Source organism: Sorex fumeus, unplaced genomic scaffold (genome assembly GCF_029834395.1).
Source record: "Sorex fumeus unplaced genomic scaffold, SorFum_2.1 ptg000010l, whole genome shotgun sequence".
Taxonomy (NCBI): Eukaryota; Metazoa; Chordata; class Mammalia; order Eulipotyphla; family Soricidae; genus Sorex; species Sorex fumeus.
In genome coordinates this window covers 18,815,223-18,843,158 of record NW_026606067.1, presented here as the reverse complement: position 1 = coordinate 18,843,158, position 27,936 = coordinate 18,815,223, and the positions used below count along the sequence as shown (strand labels likewise).

Genomic DNA, 27,936 nt, shown 5'->3' with positions numbered 1-27,936 from the left:
AGCCCCCACATCCCATATGGTCCCCCAAACACCACCAGGGGTGATTCTGAGTGCAGAGCCGGGAGTAACCCCTGAGCAATGTCAGGCATCCCCCACCCCCTGAAAAAAGAAAGTAAAAACGAATGAGATACAAGGAGTTGCCAGAAAACCCTGAACGGGGAGAGTGAGGGCAGCAGAGCTCACCTGGGCGGCGATGAACTGCTTCAGCCCCTCCACCGTCATTCCTCTCCGCAGGACACCGCGCACCGTGGGAAACCGAGGGTCATCCCTGGAGAGAGGGAGAGTCTCGTGGGAGTTGGATAGACCAGACATTTTTTTAAAGGACAGATGCAGAGGGCACAAAACACCTTAAGGAAGAATAAGTGGGACAGCTGCAAAATGACTGGCGTGACGGCTGGCACAGCAGACAGGCAGAGCACAAGACCAGCAGGCCCGTGGCCGGGAAGGAACACTGCCAGCAGCCTGGATGCTGTACCGCTGGGCACGGGAAAGGCATGGCTGCAGAAGCAGATGCTGAAGGAGCATCTTCAAGGCATGCAGAATCCAAAATAGGAAAATGGCATTTTTTTCATTTTTACTTTGTGAGCTGCCAGGGTCTCACACGTGCAAGAAAAGTCCCCAACAGTGAGCTGCACCCACAAAAAGCAGGTCTGAGCTATCAACCCTACTGAATAGGTCTGCAACACCCTATCCAAGGGGCCCCAAGGCAAACTGGCCTTGTATCCAGTTTCGATCCACAGTAAAATAGTACAACGTATATACTGTTCACTTAATCATCTCAGGGGCTGAGCTATGTTCAGAGATTACTCCTGGCTCTCTGCTCAAGGATCACTCCTACTGGGGCTCAGGGAACTATACGAGGAATCAAATCCAGGTTGGCTGAGTACCATTTTATATATTATATGACATCTACGCTTTGTACTTTTGTTTGTATTATTTAATAAATTTTGATTTTAAAAATCCTATAAAATAGTTATATTACAATCTTATATTTACAAAATCTCTTAAAATTTTTAAAATATCTAATATTTAAATGTTAACCATACATGCAATAAATATAAGTCCTAAAAATACATAGCACTGTAGCACTGTTCTCCTGTTGCTCATTGATTTGCTGGAGCGGGTCCAGTAACGTCTCCATTGTGAGACTTGTTACTGTGTTTGGCATACTGAATACATCACGGGTAGCTTGCCAGGCTTAAAAAATACAGAATGCATTCATAAACATCAGAAATTTATTATAAAACTTATAGTATGAGCTTATTTTCCATTATAATTATCAATTTATCAATTCCAATAATTTCTGTGCTTTACAAACATGGAAAGCCACCTAAACAGGCTTGGTTTGCACAGACACCCGCACACTGGATTTTTCTGCTCTTTCTCACAGAAACCCCAGCGGCTACTCGGGCGCTGCTGACACTTTACAGCCTTTCCCTGGTGCCGCTCTGCAGCCCGGGGTCCTCCCCACAGACGCTGCGGCCAGTGATTTATGCCTTCACGCCATGCACGCGAGTTTCCAGGGCCTTTGTGGCAGTCACATCTATGGGGACCTAGACCCGCCCTCCCAAAATGCTGTGTCTGCCAGAGCCACAGCAGATGCTCCCAGTTTCAGCACCCAGACAGAGCTGGGGAATTGGAACAGAGGCAAGGGCAGAACCCCAGTGGCCTTCTCCACCCCACCTCCTCCACCCCTCAAAGCAGTGAAAAATCGCGACAAGTGTGTAGGCGTACCAGCCATCCACGAGCCCCTCGTCGACAAACCACGTGAGCTTTCTTTTGGAGAGCACAGTGTTGTTGAGATTGAGCCGGCTGTATTCCCAGATGTACGGTTTCCTGATCCCCAAGGCTTCAATGATCCAGTAAAACTGCTCATCCCGATCATGGTACTCGGTTGTTCGCAGGGCATGTGTCACACCCTCGATGCTGTCAACTATGGGACAGGCAAAATCGTACGTCGGGTAAACACTAGGGGAAAAAAGTTATTTTGAAAAATCAACATGAAGCAGTTTATCCTTTCCTGTCTTAGAGTAATCTTTAGAAGAGCAAAACCATTTAAATTCTTTCCAAGTTGGGATTTTCTTTAAAATCAACAAGTACTGGGTCAGAGTAATAATACAGCAGGTAGGGCACTGGCCTTGCACATGGCTGACCCAGTTTCCATCCCCAACCCCAAGCACAACCAGGAGTGATTCTTGAGTAAGGAGCTAGGAGAGTAAGCCTTGAGCATAGCCAGCTGTGACCAAAAATACCAAGTACCATGGTTAACAATAATCTAAGCATATAGCATTTAGTACACTATCCACTTGGTAGTTAAATTAAAATGCTGGAACTTCAGAGACTACTACAGAAAGCAAACTCTACACTCTTATTTCAGTAATGGCCACATATATCATGGTAGGGAAGTAAGGAGTAACATACACCCTAACTTGCAGATATTTAGTTTTATACAGTATCAGCCACACTCAGGTAAACTCCTAAGTGTAATATGATCAGAAGCTGTCGGTAAAGGCCACACATCGTCACAATGTTCTGCCATCAATGAATGCCGAAAATGTGGATTCAAATGCTCTTCTCCAAGTGCATTCAAGGTACGTGTTTACTGATAAAGCAGCAACTCCCTGTTAGAACGAAGGGCTCATTGACCCAGAGTCCAGGTGTTCTGGACTATGACATATATTCATCTGACCACAAAAGCCCAACATGAGCCAGACAGGGCTAATCAGCAACATTTACCAACTTCTTCAGTGATTCTATCTAGTAGGCCTCTTCATAATACAAGAAATATCTTTCACCATCAAAGAAATCCATTCTACAATTATCTACAAACCGGAGAAGGGATAACCTCTGAAGAAGAAAAATATGCTAACCTGAAAACCTGCACAGAAAATTAAGTGAGGGCTGGTGTGATAGGACAGCGGGCAGGGCTCGTGCAGTGCATGCGGCCAGGCCAGGCTGGACCACTGGAATCCCATATGTTCACCTGAGGCCCACCAAGAGTAGCTACTGAACACAGAGCCAGTAACCCCAGAGCATGCCAGATGTGGCCCCAAAACAAAACAAGTGAAAGTATCAAGAACATGCTCATTTCTTATTATGTCCACATTTCTATAATTTTTTTTATCGTTTTCATAAATTTACTTATACATTGCAGAATCAAAGTTCACAGCAAGAAGCATCTTAATCTAAAACTAAAGTAAGCTAATGCCTGAATCTAAGCCATTCATTAAGAACAATTCTGGGCAGGTGTAAGGACTTGAACTGTGCAGTGAGCTTCACAGAAATGAGTCTGATCATTACACACCCCCAAGAAACCATCTCTGAGAAAATAAGACTTCAGGGGTCTGGAGAAGTGACTGGACCCCCAACACTGCCAGATGTCACACCTGAACACAAAGCCAGGAATAGTCCGACCACCACCAGGTGTAGCCCAAATCTCTGTAAGAAAAATAACACATGCCTCCGGAAGGTCAGTCAGACTCTGGACGAATGAATGAACCCCAACCTCAGCCCCAACCTTCTAACTATTCCAGAGTTTCTCCTCACTCCCGGGAACCACACAGGTGTCACGCAGGCTCCAGAGCTGAGACACACACTTACTTGTACTTCGTTCCAGTTCGTGGATGCGGCTGGATTTTGCAGCGATATAGGGTGGGGTCCCTCATGCATCCATTGTTACTGCTCATGTCGATTTTTGCTCGCAAACAACAGGACTGGCCAAATGGGCTCCCCTTCTTCATTTCTTCCCACATTTGCAGATTCTTCGAAACAGCTATAAAACAAAAGTGTCAGAGGTGATTGGAAGAATCACTCGAAGGTAGATTCAAAATAAAAGAGTCCTGGGTAATTGGATATACATTTCCTCACGGTCCCGCTTTACAGCGGAAGCACGTGCTGTCCTTCTGAAAATACTGTTGTTTCCGATGTTGGAAATCAAGAGCAAGGGCATGAGATGAAAAGGATGAGACAAAAATATACATGTGAAATAAACTCAGTATTTTAATAAAGTTGGGAAAAAAAGGCAAGGCTTCATTCTGGAAAGGTAACAAAAGTGGGAAAAAGCTCAGGAAACGTGTCACCAAGATGTTAGAGAAAAGCTAGAATCAGCCCCTTCCCTGCTGGAGACTAACAACGGGGCAGAGGAAGCACAAGGGCTGAGCTTTCTACTACTCGGCCTTTCTCATCTGCAGTCCTGGCACGACTGCCCTCTCCTGTCTGGGTACCAGGAGACTCTGGTCTTGGCTTGCCTCAGTCCTCGGTACAGAACAAGTTGGCCTAGGCCTCAGGCCCAAAGCTGTGCCTGTTGCAAAAATCTGGCTGAGCAGGGAGCAGGTCTCTGCCCTCGGAAGGCCCCCCAGACTTTCCTGGGGAGAGGAGACTGCACGCCCGGAGAAAAGAGGACAGAAGAGTCTGTGATACAAGCTTAATATACCGAAAGCTCCAAATCTCAGTCTATGGTAAATCCAAATACAAAATCCCCATCTCCAAGCTCCAAATCCCAGCAACCTCAATAAACACCCTTTCCTGGCTCAGGAGGCTGAACGCATGATTCGCAGTCACAGGGCCCTGGGTGAGCCTTCTGGCAACTCACAGCCTCCATAGCACAGCCAGGGAGTCCTCGTGGCCACCTCTCCCCAAGTAAGTCCAGTTGAAATCTCTGAAAACACAGAAAAACTAAGGGACTTTGCCTTACATGTAACTGACCCCAGCTTGATCTCTGGCACTGCCTGTGATTCCCCAAGCAACAGGCAGGGGTCCCTCCTAAGCAGAGTCAGGAACAGCTCCTAAGCACGCAGGTGTGGCTCTAACCCCACCCCTCTACCCCCCAAAAATAAATAAAAAGTAATAATACTGCACACAGCTGCTTCTCCCAGAAAGGAACATAACTTGAGGCCCCCATAGCCATGCCACCAGACTCCGCACCAGGCTGTTTTCACAAGGGGCGCCCCATAGGGGGGCGGGTGAGAAGTCTCCCCGCCCCAAGGGACCCAGCAGCAGACAGACCTCCACAACCCAACCACCACCACAATCCGGGCTGAGCCACACGCATGAGTGAACATATTCCTGGACCTCGAAGCCGCTTTTGTGCCCATGTGACACACCGTAAGACAATTCCTACCCATTCTCCATAATTACCACACCATATTTGATGGGGTTCAGACAGTAGGCATCAAATCAGGGGGAAATACATATATATATATACACATACATATTTTCAGACATACATATCAAAGCTTACATCACCCAAACTTTAACAATGTTAGTGATATCCTAGAGAATGTCTTAAAGGCTCCTGCCAAAACAGAACATTCTTCACACTGTTTCCTATATGAATACTTTTTTGTAAGCATGTTCAGCAGTTCTTCATAACAGACAATACAAAATATATTCTTTCGGTTGAGTTTTGGGTCTGTCCTACCGCTGTTCATCAATTTGCTCGTGCGGGCCCAGTAACGTCTCCATTCTGAGACTTCTTGTTACTGTGTTTGGCATATTGAATAGTCACAGGTAGCTTGCCAGAGAGGGGTGGAGGAATTGAACCCAGCCCCTCTCGTAGAGCCCAGCAAACTACCGAGAGTATCTTGCCCTCACGGCAAAGCCTGGCAAGCTACCCGTGATGTATTTGATATGCCAAAACACAGTAACAAGTGTCACAATGGAGATGTTACTGGGCCCGCTTGGGCAAATCAATGAACGACGGGAGGACAGTGACAGTGTTTTGGGACAGGGATTGGGGCTTGGGATGGAAACATCCTGAATTTGATGGTGGGAAGGTGTAATGGTGGTGGGATTGGTGTTTGAATATTAAATGTAATCAAATATTGTGAATCAACTTATAAAATAAATTTAAAAAAAGCAAAAACACTTCATAACAATTTAAATTTCCGAGCGATAGCACAGTGGTAGGGTGTTTGCCTTGCAAGCAGTCGACCCGACAAACTCGGGTTCAATTCCTCTACCCCTCTTGGAGAGCCTGGCAAGTTACTGAGAGTAACTCACCCGCAAGGCAAAGCCTGGCAAGCTACCCATGACGTATTCGATATGTCAAACACAGTAACAAGTCTCACAATGGAGACGTTACTGGACCCGCTCGAACAAATCGATGAACAACGGGAGGACAGTGACAGAGTTCCCAAATGTAATACCTGAGATTTAAACAGCACAATGTACTTAAATGACACGTAACTACAGCAGGAAAGCAGCACAATTCAGAAGGATGGGGAACAAGTCATAAATCAGATATGGGTGTGCATTACTTGTGGTTTTTGCCAAGTGCTATTTCTAGTATACAAGGCAACAATCAAAGCTTATATATTACTTTCACACTTTGCTGCGGGAAGGAATATTTGACAGAAATAGTTTCACTGCAACCAAGTGAAAGCAGCATGAAAAGACTTGAGAGTGGTAAGAGGTGCTGAGGGACACACTTCACATGCAGTTGTAATTCCAACAAAGGAACAACCAACCACGAAAAGATGACACAGAAAAAAAAGATTTCGGGTCTGGGGGGTAGCTCAGTGACAGAGCACTTGCACTGCACATTCAATGCTTGGGCCTCATTTCCCGCACTATCTAGTCCCCTAAGGCCATATGGGTCCCCGAGTGCCAAGGAGAGAGTAGACCCCCGGCACTGCCCCAACCAAGAAATAAAGGGTTTCTAAGAGATGAACTCATGTCTGGATGGTATTGCCTAATGGCTCCACGTGCAGACAGGCAGAGAAATGTTCCATGAAAGAAGACACAGGAAGCGCATCAGTGAGAAGCAGCAGTTCCCCCACAGGGCCCAATTCTCACAGTTTCCTCTGTGTTTAGATTCTGCCCTCTGCTCGCGCTCAGCCTTCATCTGCTCAGCCGGAGTATCATCCACATAAGCCTTCCCTTCCTGAATCAGCTTCTCTGCATATTTCATGATGGTTTCAAAGTGATCTGAGGTATAGGTGAATTGGTCTGGCTTGATATGCAACATAGCAACATCTTCCAAGATAACCTGCAAGAAGAATCCGAAAGAAGCATCTACTGAGCTTTTGGCCTTTGGAAGCATGGGGGCAGTTTTCATGCCCTGGTACTGCATTGGGCAAATGTAATACTACAACACAACACTCTGACAGCCTAAAAATGGTTGTGGAAGTTGGATGGTATTAGAGCAAAAACTTAAAAAACAAACAAACGAACAAACACTAAGACTTCACCATTTTAATGCCTCCACATTTTTAGTGGCAAAAGTGGATCTTGTGAGAGCTGGAGCAATAGCACAGCCGGTAGGGCGTTAGCCTTGCACACAGCTGACCCAGGTTTGATTTCCAGCATCCCATATGGTCCCCTGAGCTCTGACAGGAGTAATTCCTAAGTGCATGAGTCAGGAGTAACCCCTGTGCATCACGGAATGTGACCCAAAAAGCAAAAATTAAAAAAGTGGATCTTGTGACAGAGCTGTCCTTGAACCGTGGAAAAGCTGTTTCTTGCAGTCCTACTTACCACGTGCCCTCTGCATTGCTCCTGAATAGAGAAGAGGCTGGGGCCCTTCACACTTCTCAATGCCTACTGTGTTTCTTCCGTAAACTTAAAACTTAAGACCTCCAGGTCCGGGTCAGCCCCTGCCCCGCCCGCCGGCAGGGGTGTCCAAGTGGTGCCGCCACCACCACACCCCGCACCACGGCGCTGCGAGTCGCATAGAGCGTGGAGTGTGTGGGCTGCCATCCATTGCCTGCGCGCCTCGTGCGTCCCTGCCTGGGCCCTGAAGGCGGGTGCCACTCGGACTCTGGGTACAGGCAGGGTGCTGCTGGCTATGCAAAAGTTCACAGACACACATGAATGGATCACAACGGAAAACGGTATTGGAACAGTGGGAATCAGCAATTTTGCACAGGAAGCTCTGGGAGAAGTTGTTTACTGTAGCCTTCCTGAAGTCAGGATGAAGCTCAACAAGCAAGATGAGTTTGGTGCTTTGGAAAGCACGAAAGCTGCTAGTGAACTCTATTCGCCTTTATCAGGAGAAGTAATTGAAATTAATGAAGCTCTTGCAGAAAATCCAGGACTTGTCAGTAAGACTTGTTATGAAGATTGTTAGCTGAGTAACCATCTGAGTAACCCTTCAGAACTAGATGAACTGATGAGTGAAGAAGTATATGAGAAATACAAAAAATCTATTGAGTGAAAATGAAACCTCTTAATAAACCCGTATGAAAACACATAATCTAGCATAGTTGTTTTAAATTACTGGTGGATAGAATATTTAATACTACACAAGTGGAAAAACTACTTGCAACAATGCAACTGGAAAGAAAATGCCCCTTAACTTTCTGAGGATTGCAAATGAACATTATACACATCTTTTTCACAATACCAATGTAATTTGCTTTCATCCACTCTTGAATTTAGATCAAAATACTTAATGATTTGGCAGTGTAGAAAACTGTAGGTGGGCAGTGTTAGATGAACCTAATTTTGCAATATTCTGTTTTTGCTGGTGTTATTTTTATACAATGAAGCAACAACCTTGCAGGAAAAAAAGAATGCTTTAATAATAAAATGTTCAACTTCATTAAAAAAAAAGAAAACTTAAGACTGCCAGTGAGCATTTGATTCTTATAGGAAAATACAGCATATGAGTCAATCCACAAAGACTGGGGAAAGTTTGAAAAGCAGCGGGTAAGCTTTTTTTTCCTTTTTGGGTCTCAGCTGGTGATGCTCAGGGGTTACTCCTGTCTCTGTACTCAGGAATTACTCCTGGTGCTGCTTGGGGAACCATATAAAATACTGGGGATAGAACCCAGGTTGGCCCCATGGAAGGCAAACGCCCTACCCGCTGCACTATCACTCCAGTTCTGCAAACAGGAAGTTTTTCAGGATGGGAACTCACATGACTTTCAGGCTGAGGGCTCAGACTTAGATACAGAGAATGAGTATCTGTCAATGCTCCTCCCATGAAGGTGACCCTCAAATTTCAAATCATTTTTCTGGCAAAGAGTCATCAGTGCATCTTTAATTACCTTCTCAAAATCTTCCTTCTCTTTTTCGGGATTTGTGTCATCAAATCTCATGATCAGTTTCCCTTTGAAGTTAACCTGGTAGTGTTGGTTCAGAAGTGCGGCCTTCGCATGCCCGATGTGTAAGTACCTGAAACGAGACATTGTGAAGACCCATCAACAGGGTTGAGCGCAAGGCTTCCAGTTAGTCTTTAGGAGGAGAGTTAAATACTCTGCGAGTTGTTAAGTCAAGAGTTTTATTTTCTAGCAAGAAGGACCGAGATAATCTGATCTGATCTGATAGAAGGAAGGGCAGAAGCAACTGTACCATTTATAAAATCATCCTTAGAAACTGCTTGATATGTAAAGTATCACAAAGGGGCAAGTTATTACAAGTATTATAATCTGGAAGAAATGTTTCTATAGATATTATTTTTTTAAAAGGGGGGGAGGGGGTCCTCCATGCTTCTAGCCTTCTGTTCTCTCCAGTGCCAGAGGAGTTAATAGTCCAACACTTTCATCCTGACCAACACACCACCAGCCATCATCAAACTCTGGTCCATGGCCATTTGACAAGGAATAAAATCAATTGGAGGGGCCAGAGAGATAGGACAGGGTCTAGAGCACCTGCCTTGCTCGTGGCTGACTGGGATTAGATCCCTGACACCTATAGATGGTCTCCCAGCAAAGTCCCAAGTGATCCCTGAGCACAGAGGCAGAAGTAAACGCTGAGCACTGTCAGGGCAAACCCACTTGACCCTCTGCCGCAAGTCAACTAGGACACTGCTGATTCTATATAAATCAACATTATCCGCTATTGATGAGGTGGCAATGAAAGCAACATCCTCTTTGCTGAAAATACATATATGGTGGCAGGGGGCAGGGCAAAGAAAGTGTGAGGCGGGGAAGTTGAGAGCTGGACTCCTTTCACAGGAAGGGCAGCCATGGCTACACCTGTTTGATCTGACAGATCAAGATTACCTCAGATCAAGCTGACAGAAACAGAGGAAGAAAAGTAGGACCTTGGGTATGTCTGTCATTTTCAAACTAAATCCACATTTTTGGAGATTAATGCAGCACTCTAGATCAACAAATCAACTTTAAAGGATTCCTACACATGGTACTGTACACAGGTAGTACAAAACAAGGCATTTAGGGAGCCAGAGAAATAGCTCTAAGGGCTGAGCATATACTGGGCATTCAGGGTGCCAGGGCCTGAGCCCAGGATCGGCAATGCACCATCTCCTGGGTACTACAGGGAGCAGCACACCCCGCCCCCCTGCCCCACAGCACCACCAGGTGTGACCCCAAAATAAAACAAAATGGGACAAGAATATGAAAACACTTTCTGCATAAAAATAAAGGACAACATTCCCAGATCAGATCCTAGAATAGAAAACGGGTGGGTATCAAGGAAAAACTTTAAGAAATTGTATGGAATGCAGATAAAGCTGAATTTCAGCACTGGTTTATTAATTGTAACAACAAACACTGAAAGATGACATTTGAGAAAACAAGGTATGTGCATATGTCAACTTTTAAAAGAACTGTTCACAACACTTATCTAATAAACTAGCAGCTTATTAGGAGGGTGGGGAATATGGCTCCATGAGAGCTTCTGTCTTGCATATGTGAGATCTGAAAGAAAGCCTAGCACCACACATGCGTGTATGCGCTCTCTCTCTCTCTCTCTCTCTCCCTCCCTCCGTCTCTCTCAAAGTAAAAAAAAAAAAACTGAGATATTTCTGGGAAAGAACCAGAAATACTATGTGTTTATTTTACTGAAAAATGTTACCTCCAAAACATTCAAGATTCATTGCTAACAGAAAACTAATCAATGACTACCAGCCCCCACCAATTCTTACCCAGAAATCAACATACAGGAGCCATATTAGTACCTCTCTCTTGGACTTAAAGATTTTTATTAGTAAATTTGAAACAACAACAAAAAAATGGGTAGAGGGAGGGTCAGTCTTCACAATGCCAAAACTTGAGGATGCTAACAGGAGGTAAGTCACAAGATTATAAAAATAATTCAGCTCAAGAGACAAGGTACATCAACAAAATAGCCCCAGAACATCAGATTCGCTGTTAGTGCTCTACAACACTGCACAGAACTGACTGTCTGGAGTCCAGGACCCCCAGAGCTCAGGGAATGTGGGAGTCTGGCAAGTTGCTAGAATCCGGTTCCAGAACCACCTGTCAGATGGAGACAGTGGCCTTGCCTTACCCAGGAAACTGTTACCACTCAATGCTGCACTAGGGAAAGCATACGGCAGGCCTGCAAGTAACAAACCACATACACACAAACCGATGCATAAAAATGCGCTGAGAGCTGGGAATAACAGCACAGGACTGGAGAGAGAGGACAGCAGGGAAGGCGCTTGCCTAGCATGCAGGTGACCTGGGCTTGACCCTGAAACCCCACACAGTCCCACGATCCTCCTGAGAGTGACCCCTGAGCTCAGAGTCTGGAGTAAGCCCTGAGCACCACGTGCAGTCCAAAAATCAAACATAAGAAATTTAAGCCCCAAACTGCATTGGGCCAAAGCAGAGCCTCTAGAACTGACTAACCTAAGTGATGCTGGCAGATAACAGAATTCACAGGGTTCACCAATAACCAGGGCTTAAGGTAGCTTTCCGCAAACCAGTGATGGAGGTACAGAGCAAGATCTCATCAGGTATGTGGGAGCCCAGGGGTGCATGGGGTCTGCACCTCTGAGGAAAGGGAGACGCATGAATGCTTCTACCTAACAAGGTGCCAACTGCCCTTCTGCATCTGCCTCCATATTTCCCAAAACATCTCTCCCACTCACTCTCCCTGTGCTTGACCTACTGCCGCAATTAGGATTTAAAGCAGAGAGCATGGGGAGGGCTAACACTGACACTGCTGCCTCTGGCGCTCTTGGCACCATCAGAAGAATCCTTAGGCAAAACAAAAGCGCTGCCTTCACCAGCAGGCAGAGCCCATACACTACAGAGGGGGTAGAATTTGGCTGAGAATGAAAAAGAGACAACACTGAAATAAAATTGGCAAAAAATAGCCACAATGTTTCCAGAACAAAGCCTGGTACCTGGCCCCAGCAGGTATCCCACTCCCACCTGACAGGCACTCGGGAGGGGCAGAAGGCCATCCTGGACTGGCCTGTGCTAGTCCCAGGTTGGGGACCTCAAACTACAAAGGCTTTGCCCAACGTGTCTTTCAAATATGATTATTTTTTCCTTCTGTGGAAAAGAGTGAGGGATGGGGGAAGCCTGCCAAGAACAGAAAGAAGCTACCTGGCAGGCAGGGCACTTGCCTTGCATGTGGCCGACCCGAGTTCGATCCCCAGCACCTTACAAGGGTGATTCCTGAGCACAGAGTCAGGGGTCCTGGTGCGGCCCAAAACAAAAAGAGACAGAAAGAAACTCACTAGGAACTGAATGGCTAATCACTCTCTGCCCTTTGGGAAAAAAGAGCAAAATAATTCTACCCTAATTTGTACAGCTCATTTTAAGAATTCCTTAGGATACAAGCACAAATCCTTACTAAGCAGAAGTCTGAAAATCTCAAAAGGTTAACAAAGCTTAAAATTTCTGCTTTGTGAAGTTTTTTTTCCCTCCCCTTTTAGTTTCTGGGACATACCTGGTGATGAACAAGATTTACATCTGACTCTGCACTCAGAGATCACTCGGGGAGGGGCGTGGGGGGCGATATGTGATGCCAGCATCGAACCTGAGCCTGCTGTGTGCAGGGCGAGCACCCTATCTGCTGCACTCTCTCTCCGGCCTCTGTGAACGCTTTCCTTCTACAACTGAAATCCTTTCTGGGAATGAGAAACCATAACTGATGTATTGTATAGCACAGGATCTCAATCAATATGGAGGAAAAAACTGCAATTAAAAAATAAAATTCTGGATAAAAACTGAAATGTTTTTCTTACTACTTTAATAAAACAAGACCACAAATTTTCTAAAGCAGTCAATAATTAAGAAACCATTGGGGCTGGAGTGAGAGTACAGAGGGTAGGGCATTTGCCTTGCATGTGGTTGACCCGAGTTCAATCCTTGGCATCCCATATGGTCCCCAGAGCACCACAAGGAGTAATTTCTGAGCATTGCTGGGTGTGACACAAAAAGCCAAAAGAGAAAAGAAACAATTAAGATGCTGCTGAGAATTTTAATTTCCACAATTATTTTTCCTTCTGTATTTAAAAACCTATAAATAAGCAAAGCATCTCATAACCACCCTTAAAGTTCTCCATTAAGTCAGTTCAAGTGTCAGCCCCACTGTCTTACCCACTGGCTTCTGGAGGAAAGCGGACAGTAACCTTCCCCATCTCAGCACCTGGGAGCTCAATAAACTTCCCAACATCTTGCTTCTTCTCGGGCGCCTGAAATGCAGAACAAAAACTGTCACGTGGTCAAATGCTTAAACATACAGTCAGTCAACAAACAATTATGCATAACCCACTGTGTTCCAGGCAGGATTGTGAGAGAGAAAAGGGAACATCTATGCACTGGGAAACTCAAGGATGTCCATCAGCCCAAGCAGGAGGAAGACACACACACGAGGAGCAATCCAGCTGACATCGGTGAGCTGACCACGCCCAGAGTGGGCAGGAAAAGCTTCAGAAGCGTGAGAGCACAGGGAACTTTGAAAACCAAGGGGGAAAGTGTCTGATGGAGGACATTCAGTCGAGGAGCACGTGTGAGCCTCAAAGGCAGGGAAGAGCAGGTAAAGCAAAGAAAAGCATGCGGCAGGGAGGGCAAGGGAGCAGAAACAGGTGAGTCAGAAATGGGAAGCTTACAGGGGTGGGGTGGGATGGGGGAGGGATACTGGGAGCACTGGAGGTGGAGAATGGGCACTGATGTAGGGATGGGTACTTGAGCATTGTATAACTGAAACCCAAGCACAAAATACTGTTACGTCTACAACTGCACCTCATGGTATTTCACTAATAAAAATTTTAAAAAAGAAAGCGGGAAGCTTAGTTTCTGTGTTTTGGGAAATGGAAAGGGATAAAGCGACCGTGTATTTGGATTTCCTAAGACTGATGGCCATATCGACACAGAGAGGAAACAGAAAGATATCCAGGAAGTTTGGGGTTGGGCACAGGGCTCAGTGCCAGAGCAAATGCCAGCATGTCCAAGGCAACAAGTCAGATCCCGGCCATGGCATGCACGACCCCGGCCAAAAAACATGAAGAAAGAAAGAGGTTGAGGAAAAGCTCCAAGGGCTGGAGCAGGAGTCCTGAGTCCAACCCTGCCGCACTGTGTGGCCCCAACCGTGCCCTACTCACCAGCAACCCTCCCCCCACCTCCCCACAAGGAGGAAGTTGTAGCACTGTAGCACTGTCCTCCCACTGATCATCGATTTGCTCTAGTGGGCACCAGTAACATCTCCATTGTGAGACTTGTTACTGTTTTTGACATATCAAATACGTCAGTTAGCTTGCCAGGCTTTGCCATGCGGGCGCAATACTCTCGGTAGCTTGCTGGGCTCTCCTAGAGGGGCAGAGGAATCGAACTGGGGTTGGCCTGGGTCGGCTGCGTGCAAGGCAAGCGCCCTACCTGCTGGGCTATCGCTCCAGCCCGAAGAGGAAGTTAAGGAATGCAATTATGAACTAATCAAACAGGTCTTAAGAACAACAACAACGAATACAAAGAACAAAAATCTACAGCTAGGAGAATGCTAGACCCCACTGAGTGAGACAACGTGCAGAGCAGTGGAAAGGAAGATTCCACCCGGAACAACCAAGTGGAATGAGGAGTCTGAACCCAGTAATGAGTGACTTTCCACATCACTTGGAAATAAGCTTCTTATAAGAACCCTTGAGACCATCATGCGACGACTGGAATGGGAAGGAATGGGAGTGAAGATAGATAGATGGTCAGCAACTACACCACCTCCGCTTTGCTGATGACATTGTTTTAATAACACCAAACATCAGCCAAGCGGCACAAATGCTGGCCGACTTCGACCATGAGTGTGGAAAGGTTGGACTACAGCTGAATCTTACGAAGACAATGTTTATGAGAAACAGCCTCGTTCCTGATGCCCCATTCGCTCTCAATGGAACGACCATCTCCGAGTGCAACAGCTATGTGTACCTAGGTCGAGAGGTCAACATGAAAAATGACCTGGCACCCGAGCTGCGCAGGAGGAAGAGAGCAGCTTGGAACGCCTTCAAGAATGTCAAAGAAATAGCTAAGAGGACGAAGAACCTTCGGCTCCGGGCACATCTCTTTGATTCCACTGTTCTTCCTGCATTAACATATGCCTCAGAGACCTGGGCCCTACGCAAACAGGATGAGAACACTATTCAGGTCTCCCAAAGAAGAATTGAAAGAGCTATGCTTGGAGTATCACGTTTCACTCAAATGAGAGAAAGAATCCGCAGTTCTGACATCCATCGACGATCAAGAATCAGGGACGCTGCCTCGTTTGCCAAGGTGTCAAAAATCAGATGGGCTGGTCACGTAATGAGATTTAAAGACGACCGCTGGACTAGAGCTGTTACCGACTGGATTCCACGGGATGTCAAAAGACCGCGTGGCCACCCACCTACCAGATGGTCAGACTTCTTCGTCAAGATCATGAACAATCGGTTTGAGGCTCTTCATGTTCCCAGAGCGAACAGATGCCATTGGGCTACACTAGCACGCGACAGGGACAAATGGAGACGTTACTGGCGCCCGCTCGAGCAAATCAATGACTAACGGGAAGTTAAGTGATTAAGTGGAAATAAGCATTTCTGGTAGGAGGTGGGGGGAACTGCTCACAAGGGAAGTGTCGGGTGCTGCTCTTGGTGGTCTGGGAGATTCTGTGGGAGGGGGCAGACGTGGGCTCCTACTGGAACAGAAAGTACTACCGTCCACTCGGCCAACTCTCTGGCTGGGACCTTTGTCTTTTCTTGACGGTTTTTGGGTCATTCCCAGCAGTCCTGGGAACTCTTGGCACAGTGCTGGTGCCACAGTGCAGTGCAGGAAGTGACCCTGCATTCAGCCGAGTGCCACCCCACAACCTACCCTTGGAGCCTTGAAATAATTACTTGGCCACACATGGATTGGGTTGCCTTGCACGTAGTACACCTGGATTCCATCATCAGCACCACATACGGTTCCCCGAGCACCACCAGGAGTGACCCTGAGTGCAGAGCCAGGAGTCACAGCTGCTGTAACCCAAAAACAGAAAAAAAGGAAAAAACCCAAACTGAGATTTGAGATGTGGGTCTGAGAAATTGTAACTCACCACTTTGGCTCTAGCTGGGGAAATGTTCCACTTGGCGCCGACTGACCGGAAGGGTTGCTGGGCTTCCAGGAAGCCAAACCAGCGCTTCACGTGCACTGGGGCCTTGCTCTGTCTCAATTCCTCCTGCCACGCAGCACTTCCTATTAGCAAACACAAGTATAAAACCATATGACAAATCTACAATTTCAAAAGCAAATCTACTTTATGGGCAGTTTTTCATATAATTTTGAAACCTCTGCGCTTCATGATGAAATGTTCCAAGGGAATTCTTGTGATGAGACAGGAAATTAGGAAGCAGCATGGGTCTTTGTAAGATCAGCCACTGTGACTGCCGTGAGAGACATACACAATCATCGATGTGAAGTTGTGCCTTCTAATCTAGTGAATATACAATTACTAAAACAGCACACACTTCACAGGACATTCTTTGCTGTTTTGTTGTGGGGCCACACTCGGAGGTGCTCTGGACTTATCCCGTCTACACTCAGGAATCACAACTGATTAGGGGACCATATGGGGTGCTAGGGATTGAACCCAAGTTGCTCCATGCAAGGCAAGAACATTCTCCAGCCCCAAAGACACTCTTTAGTATGATTAGAAAGTTCCATTACCTTTCAGCGTGGCCCAAACACATAAATCTGCTAAGCTCAAGGTGTTTCCTACTAAGTAGGTTCTCAGAGACAGGCCAAGATTGAGTTCGTTGAGTGCAGAAGGAAACAAATCACATGAAGATAATTTTGTCGCACTGAACTCCAGCCAGTGATCAATCTGGAATGAAATGAAAAGCACTTCAGGGAAGAAGGAAACAAAAAAATTTAAAAACTGAGGGACCCAGGGAACGAGTTCTCTGAGGGCTGGGGTATGTACAACCACATATCTCCCCGCTGAGCCCCCCCCTCCCCATCATCTACAAAGAGAGTACCAGAGGCTGAGCTACTGTTTGTCATTAAGGAACTAAGACATAGCTGTAAAAGAAAATGGACTCAAACTACAGGCACGACCTTGAGGGAAAAAAAACTCGAGGGAGGGGGGCATAGGATTTGAGGTGTGCATCTGGTTGGCAAGGGGGTGGGCCCCAAGGGTCTGAGACAGTGCCAGGCCCTCACAGCCCACATCTGCAGTACACCATGCTGAACTGACAGCCTGGATGGGCCATGTGTTGCCAGGAGTGATCCTGAGCCCGTGGGAATGGCTTAGGAGGCCAAAGAAATGTGTCCGTATACCAACATAGTCCTGCTCAGCTAAAAGACAGCCCCCACAGACCCCAACAGAACAACTGACCTGAGTCAAAACTCAAACTTCGTGCCCATGAGTTCTCCCCACTGAAGATCTAATGACTATCCCATAAACTGGTCTGGCCGGCAGCAGTAGCCCCTCGCATAGGACCAAGTACGTGAGCCAGCAACAGAACTTCTCAAAAGCAGAAGCTAGTCTCAAGCACAGTTAAGGAGAGCGTGGGCCTCACCTCAGTGTGTTCCAGCTGGTTGGAGCCATATAGCCCAGCGGAGGTGGCCACCCTGGCCAGGTAGCGAAGTATAGAATTGATGTCCGTGAACGCCACATTTCTGGAACAGACACAAGATATGAACTGTCCCCGTTGCTACAACCAGTCAATAAGTCACAGGAGATGAACGTAAAAAGAGACACCCTGCTTAACCTGTATTTCCTGTCACGTGGGAGAAAAGAAGCCTTTCATATTTGTCAATCAAATCCTGATTTATTCAGAAGTGTTCAAGTTATCCCAACAATTCACGTCAGAGGAGGCACCATGACTCTTCATCCCTTTATTATTTTCTACATCCATCTATGAAATAACTGTCAGGGGTTGAGGACAGACTGAAAGTATATCCAATTACAGCCACCAAGAATGTGTCACAGAGGCCAGTTTTGCCTGTTTCCAGGTGAGAATGAAAAAGCAAAACTGTAATGTAAAAACTCCCAGCTGAGTACCCCATTCCCCACCCCTCCAGGCAGTGTGGCCCATTCAAGCATGAGAACAAATCAGACCGAACCAAGGCTTTCAGAGCAGCAGAAATAGAAGGGTGTGGGACAAAAACGGGATGGTTAAGCTGGAACACACGATAAAACAGACAGGAAATGATGAAAGGACTGATCATCACCCACAAGCCCATGGCTCTGACACAAATACTTGAAAACATGCACACTTCCCAAACACATTTTTCTAGGCAAATACAGAATTTCATGTGTATGTCCTCATTTTCCATGATCACTGGGTATGTTATTTCCAACATTAAAAATTCTTCATAACCAACACATCCTTCCCACCCCGCCAAGACCAGGAGTTGCCCCCCATGAGCGGCTCTCTAGCACAACCATGGCCCCAGAGGCACACAAACCTAATTCGGAACCCAGCAGCTTTTAGCAGAAATGTGAATGGACTGTGCATTGAGCTATGCTGTCAGGCCCCCCACCCCGCCCCGGGGGGAGGGAAAGGGTGTCTATCTCTTCCGCCTTCCCCCCACCCCCCTGCGGCATGGTGGCCGCCGCCTCAAAGCTTACTGGACAGCCAGGTATGACTATCCCGTAAACTGGTCTGGCTGGCGGCGGTAGCCCCTCGCATAGGACCAAGTACGTGAGCCAGCAACAGAACTTCTTCAACAGAGGCAGCAGTGATGGGGCAATTGCCGCCTCATAGGATGGGGGCAGAACTGGCACATCCTTCCCTCTTCCCTCCCCACTGAGACCATGAGTCGTGTGTCATCGTTCCCCCCGGCCCCAGCAGCTCTCCAGCAGGGCTATGGCCCTAGAGGCACACAAACCAATCTCGGAACTATGCGGCTTTGGGCAGAAATCCCTCTAGACTTAATTAGTAAAATATCAGAAATCCAAAATTGTGTGACTGCTATTGCAGTCGCGCGAAATCATATGGTCTTCATAACCAGCAATAGAAAACAAATTATTTCATGATGCCTTTTCAGCAGGTCTGATTGTTGGGGTAAAATTCCAAATAATGGTACATCTTTTGTCAAAATAATTAATGTAATCAAAGAAGAGAGAGAGTTAAGTGGAAATCATCTGCCTCACAGGCATGGGGAGGGGTGGGATGGGGGTACATTGGGGTTCTTGGTGGTAGAAAATATGCACTGATGAAGGGATGGGTGTTTGACCACTGTACGACCGAGACTTAAACCTGAAAGCTTAGTAACTGTTCTCACGGTGATTCAGTAAATAAATTAAAAAAAAAAAAATTCTTCATGGGGCTGGAGTGATAGCACAGCGGGTAGGGTGTTTGCCTTGCATGCAGCCGACCCAGGTTTGATTTCCAGCATCCCATATGGTCTCCCGAGCACCGCCAGGAGTAATTTTTGAGTGCATGAGCCAGGAATAACCCCTGTGCATCGCCAGGTGTGACCCAAAAAGCAAAAAAAATAAAAAATAAAAAAAAATTCATAGGCCTGTTTCATGTGTCTAATATGCCAAGCTGGGACTTATCATGGGACTTACCATATTTAATTCCTACTAAATCCCTATTTAATTGGTTCCAACTTGCCATCAGATTATAATGGCACTAAAACCCTCACCTACAAGAGCTGGGAAGGGGTGCAGTGCCCCCAGCAGATCCACCTGTACTCACCAAGCGAGTGCCTCAGCAACAAAGGTGCCTTCAAGGCTTCCTGATACCTCAAAACTGCCACTGTGATTCTGACTGCACCCCAATAACCTGGGACCAAGTTTCCCAAGAAATTAAATGTTCAAAAGTTAGGGATGTGGGAGCCGTGCCCACAAACAATCTCTGGCTCAGCTACACAAGTTAACTTATTGACCTTGCTTCAGAGACCCATAAATAAATCTTGAAAGAGCGCAAAAGCCACAGTTAATCTTGGACCCATGCAAGATTGAACAGACCAGGGCAAATTGGAGGGGGGGTGGGATGGGGGAGATGATGACACACATAACAGGTCAGCCTGGTGCCTGCCCAAGCAGAGCTCCTGGTAGCCACTTGCTCCCACAATCCAAAATTGCCACATGCCCCCGGCCGGACTCCATTGTCTCAGGAGGGAGCTCAAAGAGATAATATGTTGAAAATTCAGATAGGCAGGTTTTGTTACTGAAAACTCCAGACTTTTTGGGAGTTGGGTTAGGCTACCTCCCCCCCACTTCCCTACGCTCCTGGAAGCACTGGTAGCCTCCCTCATGAACCAACTCCAGCACCACCATTTAAGCTTTTCTACCAGGCTTGCTTTAGAGACCCATAAATAAATCTCAAAAGAGATCAAAAGCCACAGTTAATCTTGGGCACACAGTCTGAACAGCCTTGGGTAAATTGGAGCGGGGTGGGTCAACTTGGTGCCACCCAAGTAGAGTCCCCCCACCAGACTCTTGTTCCCACTATCCAAAATTGCTGCCATGCCCCTGGCCGAACTCCACTTTCTCAGGATGGACCTCACCGAGATAAAATCTGCTAAAAATCCGGGTATGCAGATTTTGTGACCGAAAATCTGCTAAAAATCCGGGTATGCAGATTTTGTGACCGAAAATCTGCTAAAAATCCGGGTATGCAGATTTTGTGTCTTGGGGACAGGATGGGCTACCTCTCCCTACCTTCTTATACTCTTAGAAGCCTCGACAGTCACATCCAAACCCCAAAGCTGCCCCCTCAGTTAAAAAGCAACTCCAGGAGCTAGAGTGATAGCACAATGGGTAGGGCATTTGCCTTGCACGCGGCCAAGCAGGGTTCGATTCCCAGCATCTCATGATCCCCCCAGAACTGCCAGGAGTAATTCCTAGTGCAGAGCCAAGAGTAACCCGTGAGCATCGCTGGGTGTGACCCAAAAAGAAAAAAAAAAAAGCTACTCCAGCACTATCTTCCGAATAAAAATACCGAATGCCCTGAACAAACATTATGACCTCTGAATACCTCTACTGAAAACCGTAACGCACAAAAGAGAGAAAAAGAAGAAAAGTGCCTGCCATAGAGGCAGGCCAGGAGAGGGTCGGGATGGTGAGAGGGAAATGAGGGACTCTGGTGGGGAGAAATGTACGCTGGTGGACATCGGATCATTGTATGACTGAAACCCAATCATGAACAGCTTTGTAATGCTCTATCTCACAGTGATTCAATTAAACAAATAACAAAACCCAGGGGTTGGGAGATGCAGCTCAGTGGTAAGGCCCCGGCTTCGCCTGGGTGAGGCCCTGGGGTTCACCACAGCACCACAAAAATGTAAAATAAACAAACAAAAACCCCAGTGTCAAATCTTCCTTGACACTGCTAGTTTCTCTGAAACAAGTGGGACCAGATAGTATGCTGACAGACATAAATCTCTGAGTCTAGTTCTTTCACAAGGGAAGGAAATCTCAAGACACTATCCTAATTATCAAGTAAATCAAACATGTTTTATCTTCAGTATTTTTTAAAATGTTGCTCGGTACTAAAAAAAAAAATATCAAAGCACTTACTCTGACACACGGAGAATATTCTCTTTCCCTTCTTCAATGGAAATGCTGACATTGTCTTTCACATGTTCCACTGCCAGCAAAGCTCCTAAAAACAGTAAGATGAAAAGACCTTATTTCCCTTCGCAAACAATGTAGTATTTAAAAGCTGAATCATAAAGCACAAGTAGGGATGAGTCAACAAACCAATAAAAAGTCCAGCAAGCAGTTCTCACTGGTCTGTAAACAGGGCCTTCTAGTCTTGGCGACATAAGGAACCCCACTGCAGTCATGGCAGAGTGCGACCACCTCTGGAAATGTGCAGCTCCCATTCAGGTGCTGTGATTAGCCTCCCCCTTCCCCGCACAACACCATGGTCATTAGTGTCTGCAGACACACATCTTACCAGATGCTTTACTCATCTCTGAAACCCCCTAAAGAGGCAAAAACCAGCTTAGAGACAGAAAACTAGGACAGAAGGTCCAAGGCCCACAATGTGTGAATTCAGAGTTAGGATCTGACTGTGGCCTCAGATGGTCTGAAACAATCTGCCTCTCACCACATTATGTTTTCTAGACTGATTCATCATTTTTCTTTTTTCAGTTTTGGGCAGCAGTGCTTAGGGTTTACTCCTGGCAGTGCACAGAAGTCCATATGCAGTGCCAGGGATAGAACCCAGGTCAGCTGCGCGCAAGACAAAAACGCCCTGCCACACAGCCTCCCCTGTAAACTGTCTCTCCTCTCTCCACTCCTCGATTTGACGTTCAGATGGCAGCCAGGCAATGGTGTCTAAATCCCTAGCTTTATGAGAAACAAGGCGGTGGAGAGAAGGTTGAGAAGGTTGGTGCAGGACAAACCTGGAACATCTGCTGGGCGACAAAGACATGCACAAAGAAAAATGAGCACAATGCTAAAAGGTTACAGAGACTGGGCTCAAAAACAGTGCCCTGGCAAGAGGTCACATTTTAGTGTATTCATAGATACCCTATTTTAGCAAATGAAAAGAAGAAGTGGCTGACAGAGGCAATAAAAGGTGACTATCAAAGAATCAGCAAGAGACTAAAGAATCGATGTGGTTTCACACAGGCCATTAGGCCATTCTAGGGAAAAGCAAATCCAGTGACAGTAAGGCAGAACAAATTGGGGGGGTCACCCTGGATGATGAAACCAGGGGGTCAATTCTGACAAAATGGAGAATACTCACATGGCCCCCAAACCACAGATGTCTGTTAATTACAGAAAGAAAATCTGTAGAAGGTTCACAGACATTACCTTAAGTAATGGAGGTTAGAATCACCGTATCATTAGGAGAGGCTCAGCCCACACACTAATGAATGGGTGCGGTGAAGAGCAAGACATATTCTAGCCAGAGACCCTGCAGGCTGAGGCAAGCACAAGGGGCCATCAAACCGGGTGCTGGGAGCCATTTTCCAGGTGGTCTCTCACTGTGGGAAGTGTCAAAGCCAAGGAAAGAGTGAAAAAGGTCTGCAGACTGGGAGCTGCAACAGGGGCAAACAGGCTGCTGTCCATTCCCGATTTCCAATCCCCACTCTGCAGGCTCCGCCCCCTTCATGGTGGACTGGAAAGGTGTGCACATCTTTGTGGGTTGCCCTGCCCGTGTTCAGGGTCCATGGAGTTGTAATATTCTGGCCTGGGAGAGATGGTCCCCGGAACATTGTAGGCCAGGGAAGAGCTCCAGTGGGAATACATAACCTAGCAAACACAGGGTCGGGAGTTCAACCCCCAACTTCACATGGCCCCTGAGCACCCCCAGGGGAGTCCCTCCTGGTCGTTGAGCACTGCACCCCTATAAACAAAGGGGGAAAAGGTGGGGGCAGAGACAGCTCGAAGTGCCAAATCCCTGTGATGTGTGAGCTCTGGATTTGACCCCCAGCACTGCCAGGGCATCAACAAGTGTGGGGACCCTCTCCACAAATGCAAAAACAAGTAATAATCCAAATACAAAAAGGCAGAACCTGAAGCATGCTGCCCACTGGAACTGAAGGGAGTGTTCTAGTCCATTCCTGAGCCACTTTAAATATGAATTTACTTTAACACAAACAAAAACAAGCAAACAACACACCAACCAGGGCTAGTGCACAGTCTGAATGTTAGAGGCCCCGACGCTCCGGTTCCGGGGCACATGACCTTATATAAAACAGGGCAATTTAGCAAAGCCTTTTTTCCTAAACAATTCATGGCATTGCAAATTAAGACCACAAAAGTCCCTGAAATAAACCAGAAAGAAATGCAAGAGAGGAGAAAATGTGAACCAATCAACATTTTCAAAGTAACAACAAGTTTAAGATCCTTCCCTAGAATATAGGCAAAATGTGGTTCTGAGGTCTCTAATCTTATTAAGGAAACATATCTGCCCTGTTCGGGAAGATTTTTCTAATACAGTAACAGCCACTGAGCTGGACACTATCTACAGTGCAAATCTCACACCAAACCCTAAAGCGAAAGATATTTCTAAACAAGGAACAATCAAAAATTCCACAACTTGTTATCTGCCTTCTGATCTCCAGAACTCACTTATGTTCGCTCTTAACCACGAGGACACACTCTCCAGCACTACAACATATCAAACCCGAAGTTTGATGAATTGTGTGAAGCTGACCAGAAATGACTAGAACACTGTCATTCAAAGAAATATTTACAAGGCGGGGGTGGGGGGGGGGTAGTTCCGCTCTCCCATGCTTCTCGGAGTTACTCCCACTTGTGACAACGGAGGCATGTTACCAAAATCAAAACACAAAAAGGTGCCACCTCTGTCATGACTAGTCCACCCCGGCCTCGGGTGCCACGGTCTCAGCGCGCCACCGGCGGCTAAGACCGTGGCACCCGAGGCCGGGGTGGACTAGCCATGACAGAGGTGGCACCTTTGCATCGACGCCACACGGATCCGGGACGGAACACGAAAGCAGCACCGATTTAAACGGCCCAGTGCAATTCCCAAGGAGCTTTCTAAAACGCCTAAGTGACAAGTCGATCAACGTCGGCAATCCCTTCCCCGCCGCCCGGCGGCTGCGCGCCACGGCGGCAGGTGGGAGCTGCGGTGTTTGCAGCCGCCAGGCTCGGGCCGGGCACGGCAGCGCCGGGCACACCGGCAGCCACTCCGCCACCCTCGATTAGAAGGAAAGCGCAGCCTCCGCCGGAATTTCAGGGGCGACCCGGCCGCCCGCCTGGTCCCCGATCCTGGATCTCGATGCAACGCGGCTCCCATGCGCTCCCTGGGCGGGGGAGGGAGATCGGGCGGGCGCGGAACTGCGGGGGCCGCGCGCTCGCCCCAAGCGGAGAACCTAAGGGGGGGACCCACGCCTCCCCCGGGAGAGAAGCCGGAGCGCTGGTGCGGGGGGGCAGCGCGTGCGGCGGGGCCCACGGGCGCCGGCGACCCCGCGCGCCACCCGCCCCGCCAAACGCCCGGCTGACGCAACCGTCCCGACGCGGCCGCGGCGCTCACCCAGCGGAGGGTCTCCCGCGTTCACTGTCAGACAGAGCGTCGCCATCGCCGACCGGCAGCCGTGCTCCCGCCCGAGGCCGGCTCCACACCCGCCACGCCAAAAGCTAGAAGCTGCAACGTGTGCGCGACTGACGCCGCAGCCGCCCTCGGACCGCCCCTGCGCCGGGTCGCCGCTGCCGCCGTCGCACGCGCACACCTAGTGCGTCATCACTCGGGGCTGCCCCGTCACTCGGGTTCCGGCCCCAGCCCCGCCCCTGCGCCGAGAGGCGGCATCGCGCACCCGCATGGCGTCATCACGTCGCGCCGGCAGATCCCGGGGCTTCCGGTCAGCCTGTGAGGGTGCCGCCTGGCGCACACGATGTGCGTCATGATGCGCGCCGCCCTGTTCTCCAGCGCTTCCGCGCTTCCGGCGCCTGTATTTTGCCTGTGAGGGACCTCGGTGCCTGCCTCGTGTACTTTCTGGTTCATGAAGTTGAAGTGGTGGAGGTGTTATTGACCCTGCCTATGAGGAAGGCAAGATGGAAGAGCGGTTCTGTAGACGCTCATGTGAACCTCGAGGCAAAATGGGTTTTCCTAAGAGGAGCAGACATAGAAGGGCTGCACTCCTGTGTGGAGTATAAAGTAACAGAATGGAAGACTAAAACCGGAAGATAGTAGAGATAAGTACCAGGAGGATTGCTCCACAGCTTGGAAGCCGGCCTCACATGCTGGGGGAAAAGGCAGATGAGATGGAGAAGGAACCACCAAGTAAAGGATGCTTGGAGGGCTCACTTGGGGTGGGAGATAAGTGCTGAAAGTAGACTGTAGACTGAACACAGTGGCCACTTAATACCTGCATTGCAAATCATGACACCCTAAAGGAGAGAGAGAGAGAGTAAAAGGGAAAGCACCTGAGAGGGAGGCGAGGGTTGGGAGAGGGGGAATGGGGTGTGGAGGGATACTAGGGACATTGCTGGTGGAGAATGGGCACTGGTGGAGGTGATATAGGCAGGTAGACAGGGAAGGCCCCCTCCCAAAGCAATGACAAAAGCCAGCCCTGCAGAAAATAGGAAAACCAGAACTAAGGCTTAATAAGATCCTCACCTGGCTCCAGCAACAGACCCAAGGAAGCTCCTGCAGGAACAAAAGGCCAGAAAAGGACTTTCAAAGAAGATCATCACCACTCCCATCCTCCCTGGTAACCTCCTTAGCAACGGACTTTTACCTGGGAAGAAGCCCTACGTGGGGGCAGGTTGGAGAAACCCTATAAAGATCACCTTGAACAAAGGCAGAGCGGGCATATGCTGCCTGAGCCCTTGTGCTGCTTGCACTCACGTGGCCTAGCACATGTGGGCTGACCACATGTGTTGCCCGCATCTCCCCTCTTGAGATGTGTAGTTTCATGCTTCCGTGTCTAATGCCAGGATATGTGTAGGGGCTCTCCGCCCTTGGAGAAGCCCGTGTTCTCTCTTGAGTACGTTACTCTCTCATTCTCTTCCTCTCCAAAACCCCCCAAATAAAATCTGTTTACTTCACCGCTTGTCTACTCCTAAAATTCCTTTCTGCGAGGCGAGACAAGAAGCCAGTAACCCTGGGTCCCAGGTGGCAGAAGCGGGTGTGGAGAAAGTGACCGTCTTTCTCCTTCCCACTTCACATAAGTCACCCATGGGGCCCACCGACATAAGAGGGATGGTACTCGATCATTGTATGACTGAAATGCAAGCACAAAAGTTTGTAAGTATGTAACTGTACCTCATGGTGATTCATTAAAAAAATAAAAATAAAAAAATTTAAAAATGGGTCTTCCTTTCCCGGGAAAGTTCTGGAAGAACATAGACACCAAAGCACACAGTGAGTACCTGAAGATGCTCGAAGATTTGCCAGTGCTATCCATTTTGGGGTCTTGTCCTTCTCTTGGATGGAGCTCACAGATGATCCCTCACTTTATGAGCTTAAGAAGAAAAAAACATTCAGTCTCCCTCCCTGGCAACATCACACCACCGCCCGGCCAGGGCCAGAGAAGCTAGCTTAATGGACTTCCAGTAACTCAGTAACGTTCTGTGAGCGCACTTCTACAATGAGAAAGAAACTGCGCGAAAGCAACGGTGAGCTCACAGAATAGTGAGTAATTGTGTCCCATGTATTAGTGTAGATGGAGCGGTAACACAGTGGTAGGTCGTTTGCCTTGCATGAAGCCAGCCCAGCCGAGCCGGGTTCAATTCCTCCGCCCCTCTCGAAAGCCGGGCAAGCTACCGAGAGTATCTCGCCCACACGGCAAAGCCTGGCAAGCTCCCCGTGACATATTCAATATGCCAAACACAGTAACAACAAGCCTCAAAATGGAGACGTTACTGGGTCCGCTCGAGCAAATCGATGTGAGAGTGAAGGTTGTTTTTTACTGAGCACCCCTGAACCTCTTTTGAAAAACTTTCTATATTGTCTTCTATCTGCCACATCATACACTAGGAATACAGAGAATCAAGGGGTATTTTATTCAGCAAATAATTACTTAGATTTGCTTTACCATCTACACTGATGAACTTAATGCAACTTACAACCTCTTGAGTTCCAGAGTTTGACCAAGCATAGCTCTGCCGTTCTGTTCCTTGGTCCCTAGCCCCTGTGGTTGTTTAGAACTAGGAGCCCCACAGGAAGTCTCATATATGAAGGCTGCCATAATCTGGTACGCCCAACTGTCTCCCATGTCTTTACTCTCTAGGTTAATGCCTTGTTGAATTGTCCGTTTATCAACCTTACAAAATTTAATTAATTTATGCTTTCTTCCAAACATCTTCCTGTTAATGTGCCTTATAAATTCTGATCCTCAGAACAAGCAAAATGATCTGGGTGAGCTGTGTGCAGGGAAGATAAGTGAAATGCAACATTTCTTTACTTCC

The 27,936-nt window shown here is 47.6% G+C and overlaps 1 protein-coding gene across 2 annotated transcripts in view; it reads right to left on the bottom strand.

Annotated features, from left to right (window-relative positions):
• Positions 1-25,202, bottom strand: part of EPRS1 (glutamyl-prolyl-tRNA synthetase 1) — a 51,915-nt gene extending 26,713 nt beyond the window's left edge. For both annotated transcript variants that reach the window (XM_056110617.1, XM_056110618.1), the window contains exons 1-11: positions 25,061-25,202; positions 21,622-21,706; positions 17,666-17,765; positions 16,812-16,968; positions 16,201-16,340; positions 13,245-13,339; positions 8,991-9,117; positions 6,796-6,988; positions 3,601-3,772; positions 1,735-1,968; positions 184-268 (exon numbers count right to left, since the gene is read on the bottom strand). In XM_056110617.1, the coding sequence (XP_055966592.1) occupies positions 184-268; positions 1,735-1,968; positions 3,601-3,772; positions 6,796-6,988; positions 8,991-9,117; positions 13,245-13,339; positions 16,201-16,340; positions 16,812-16,968; positions 17,666-17,765; positions 21,622-21,706; positions 25,061-25,106 (1,434 nt within the window). In that variant the 5' untranslated portion in view covers positions 25,107-25,202. The remainder of the gene's footprint in view (positions 1-183; positions 269-1,734; positions 1,969-3,600; positions 3,773-6,795; positions 6,989-8,990; positions 9,118-13,244; positions 13,340-16,200; positions 16,341-16,811; positions 16,969-17,665; positions 17,766-21,621; positions 21,707-25,060) is intronic.
• Positions 25,203-27,936: the final 2,734 nt, after the last annotated feature.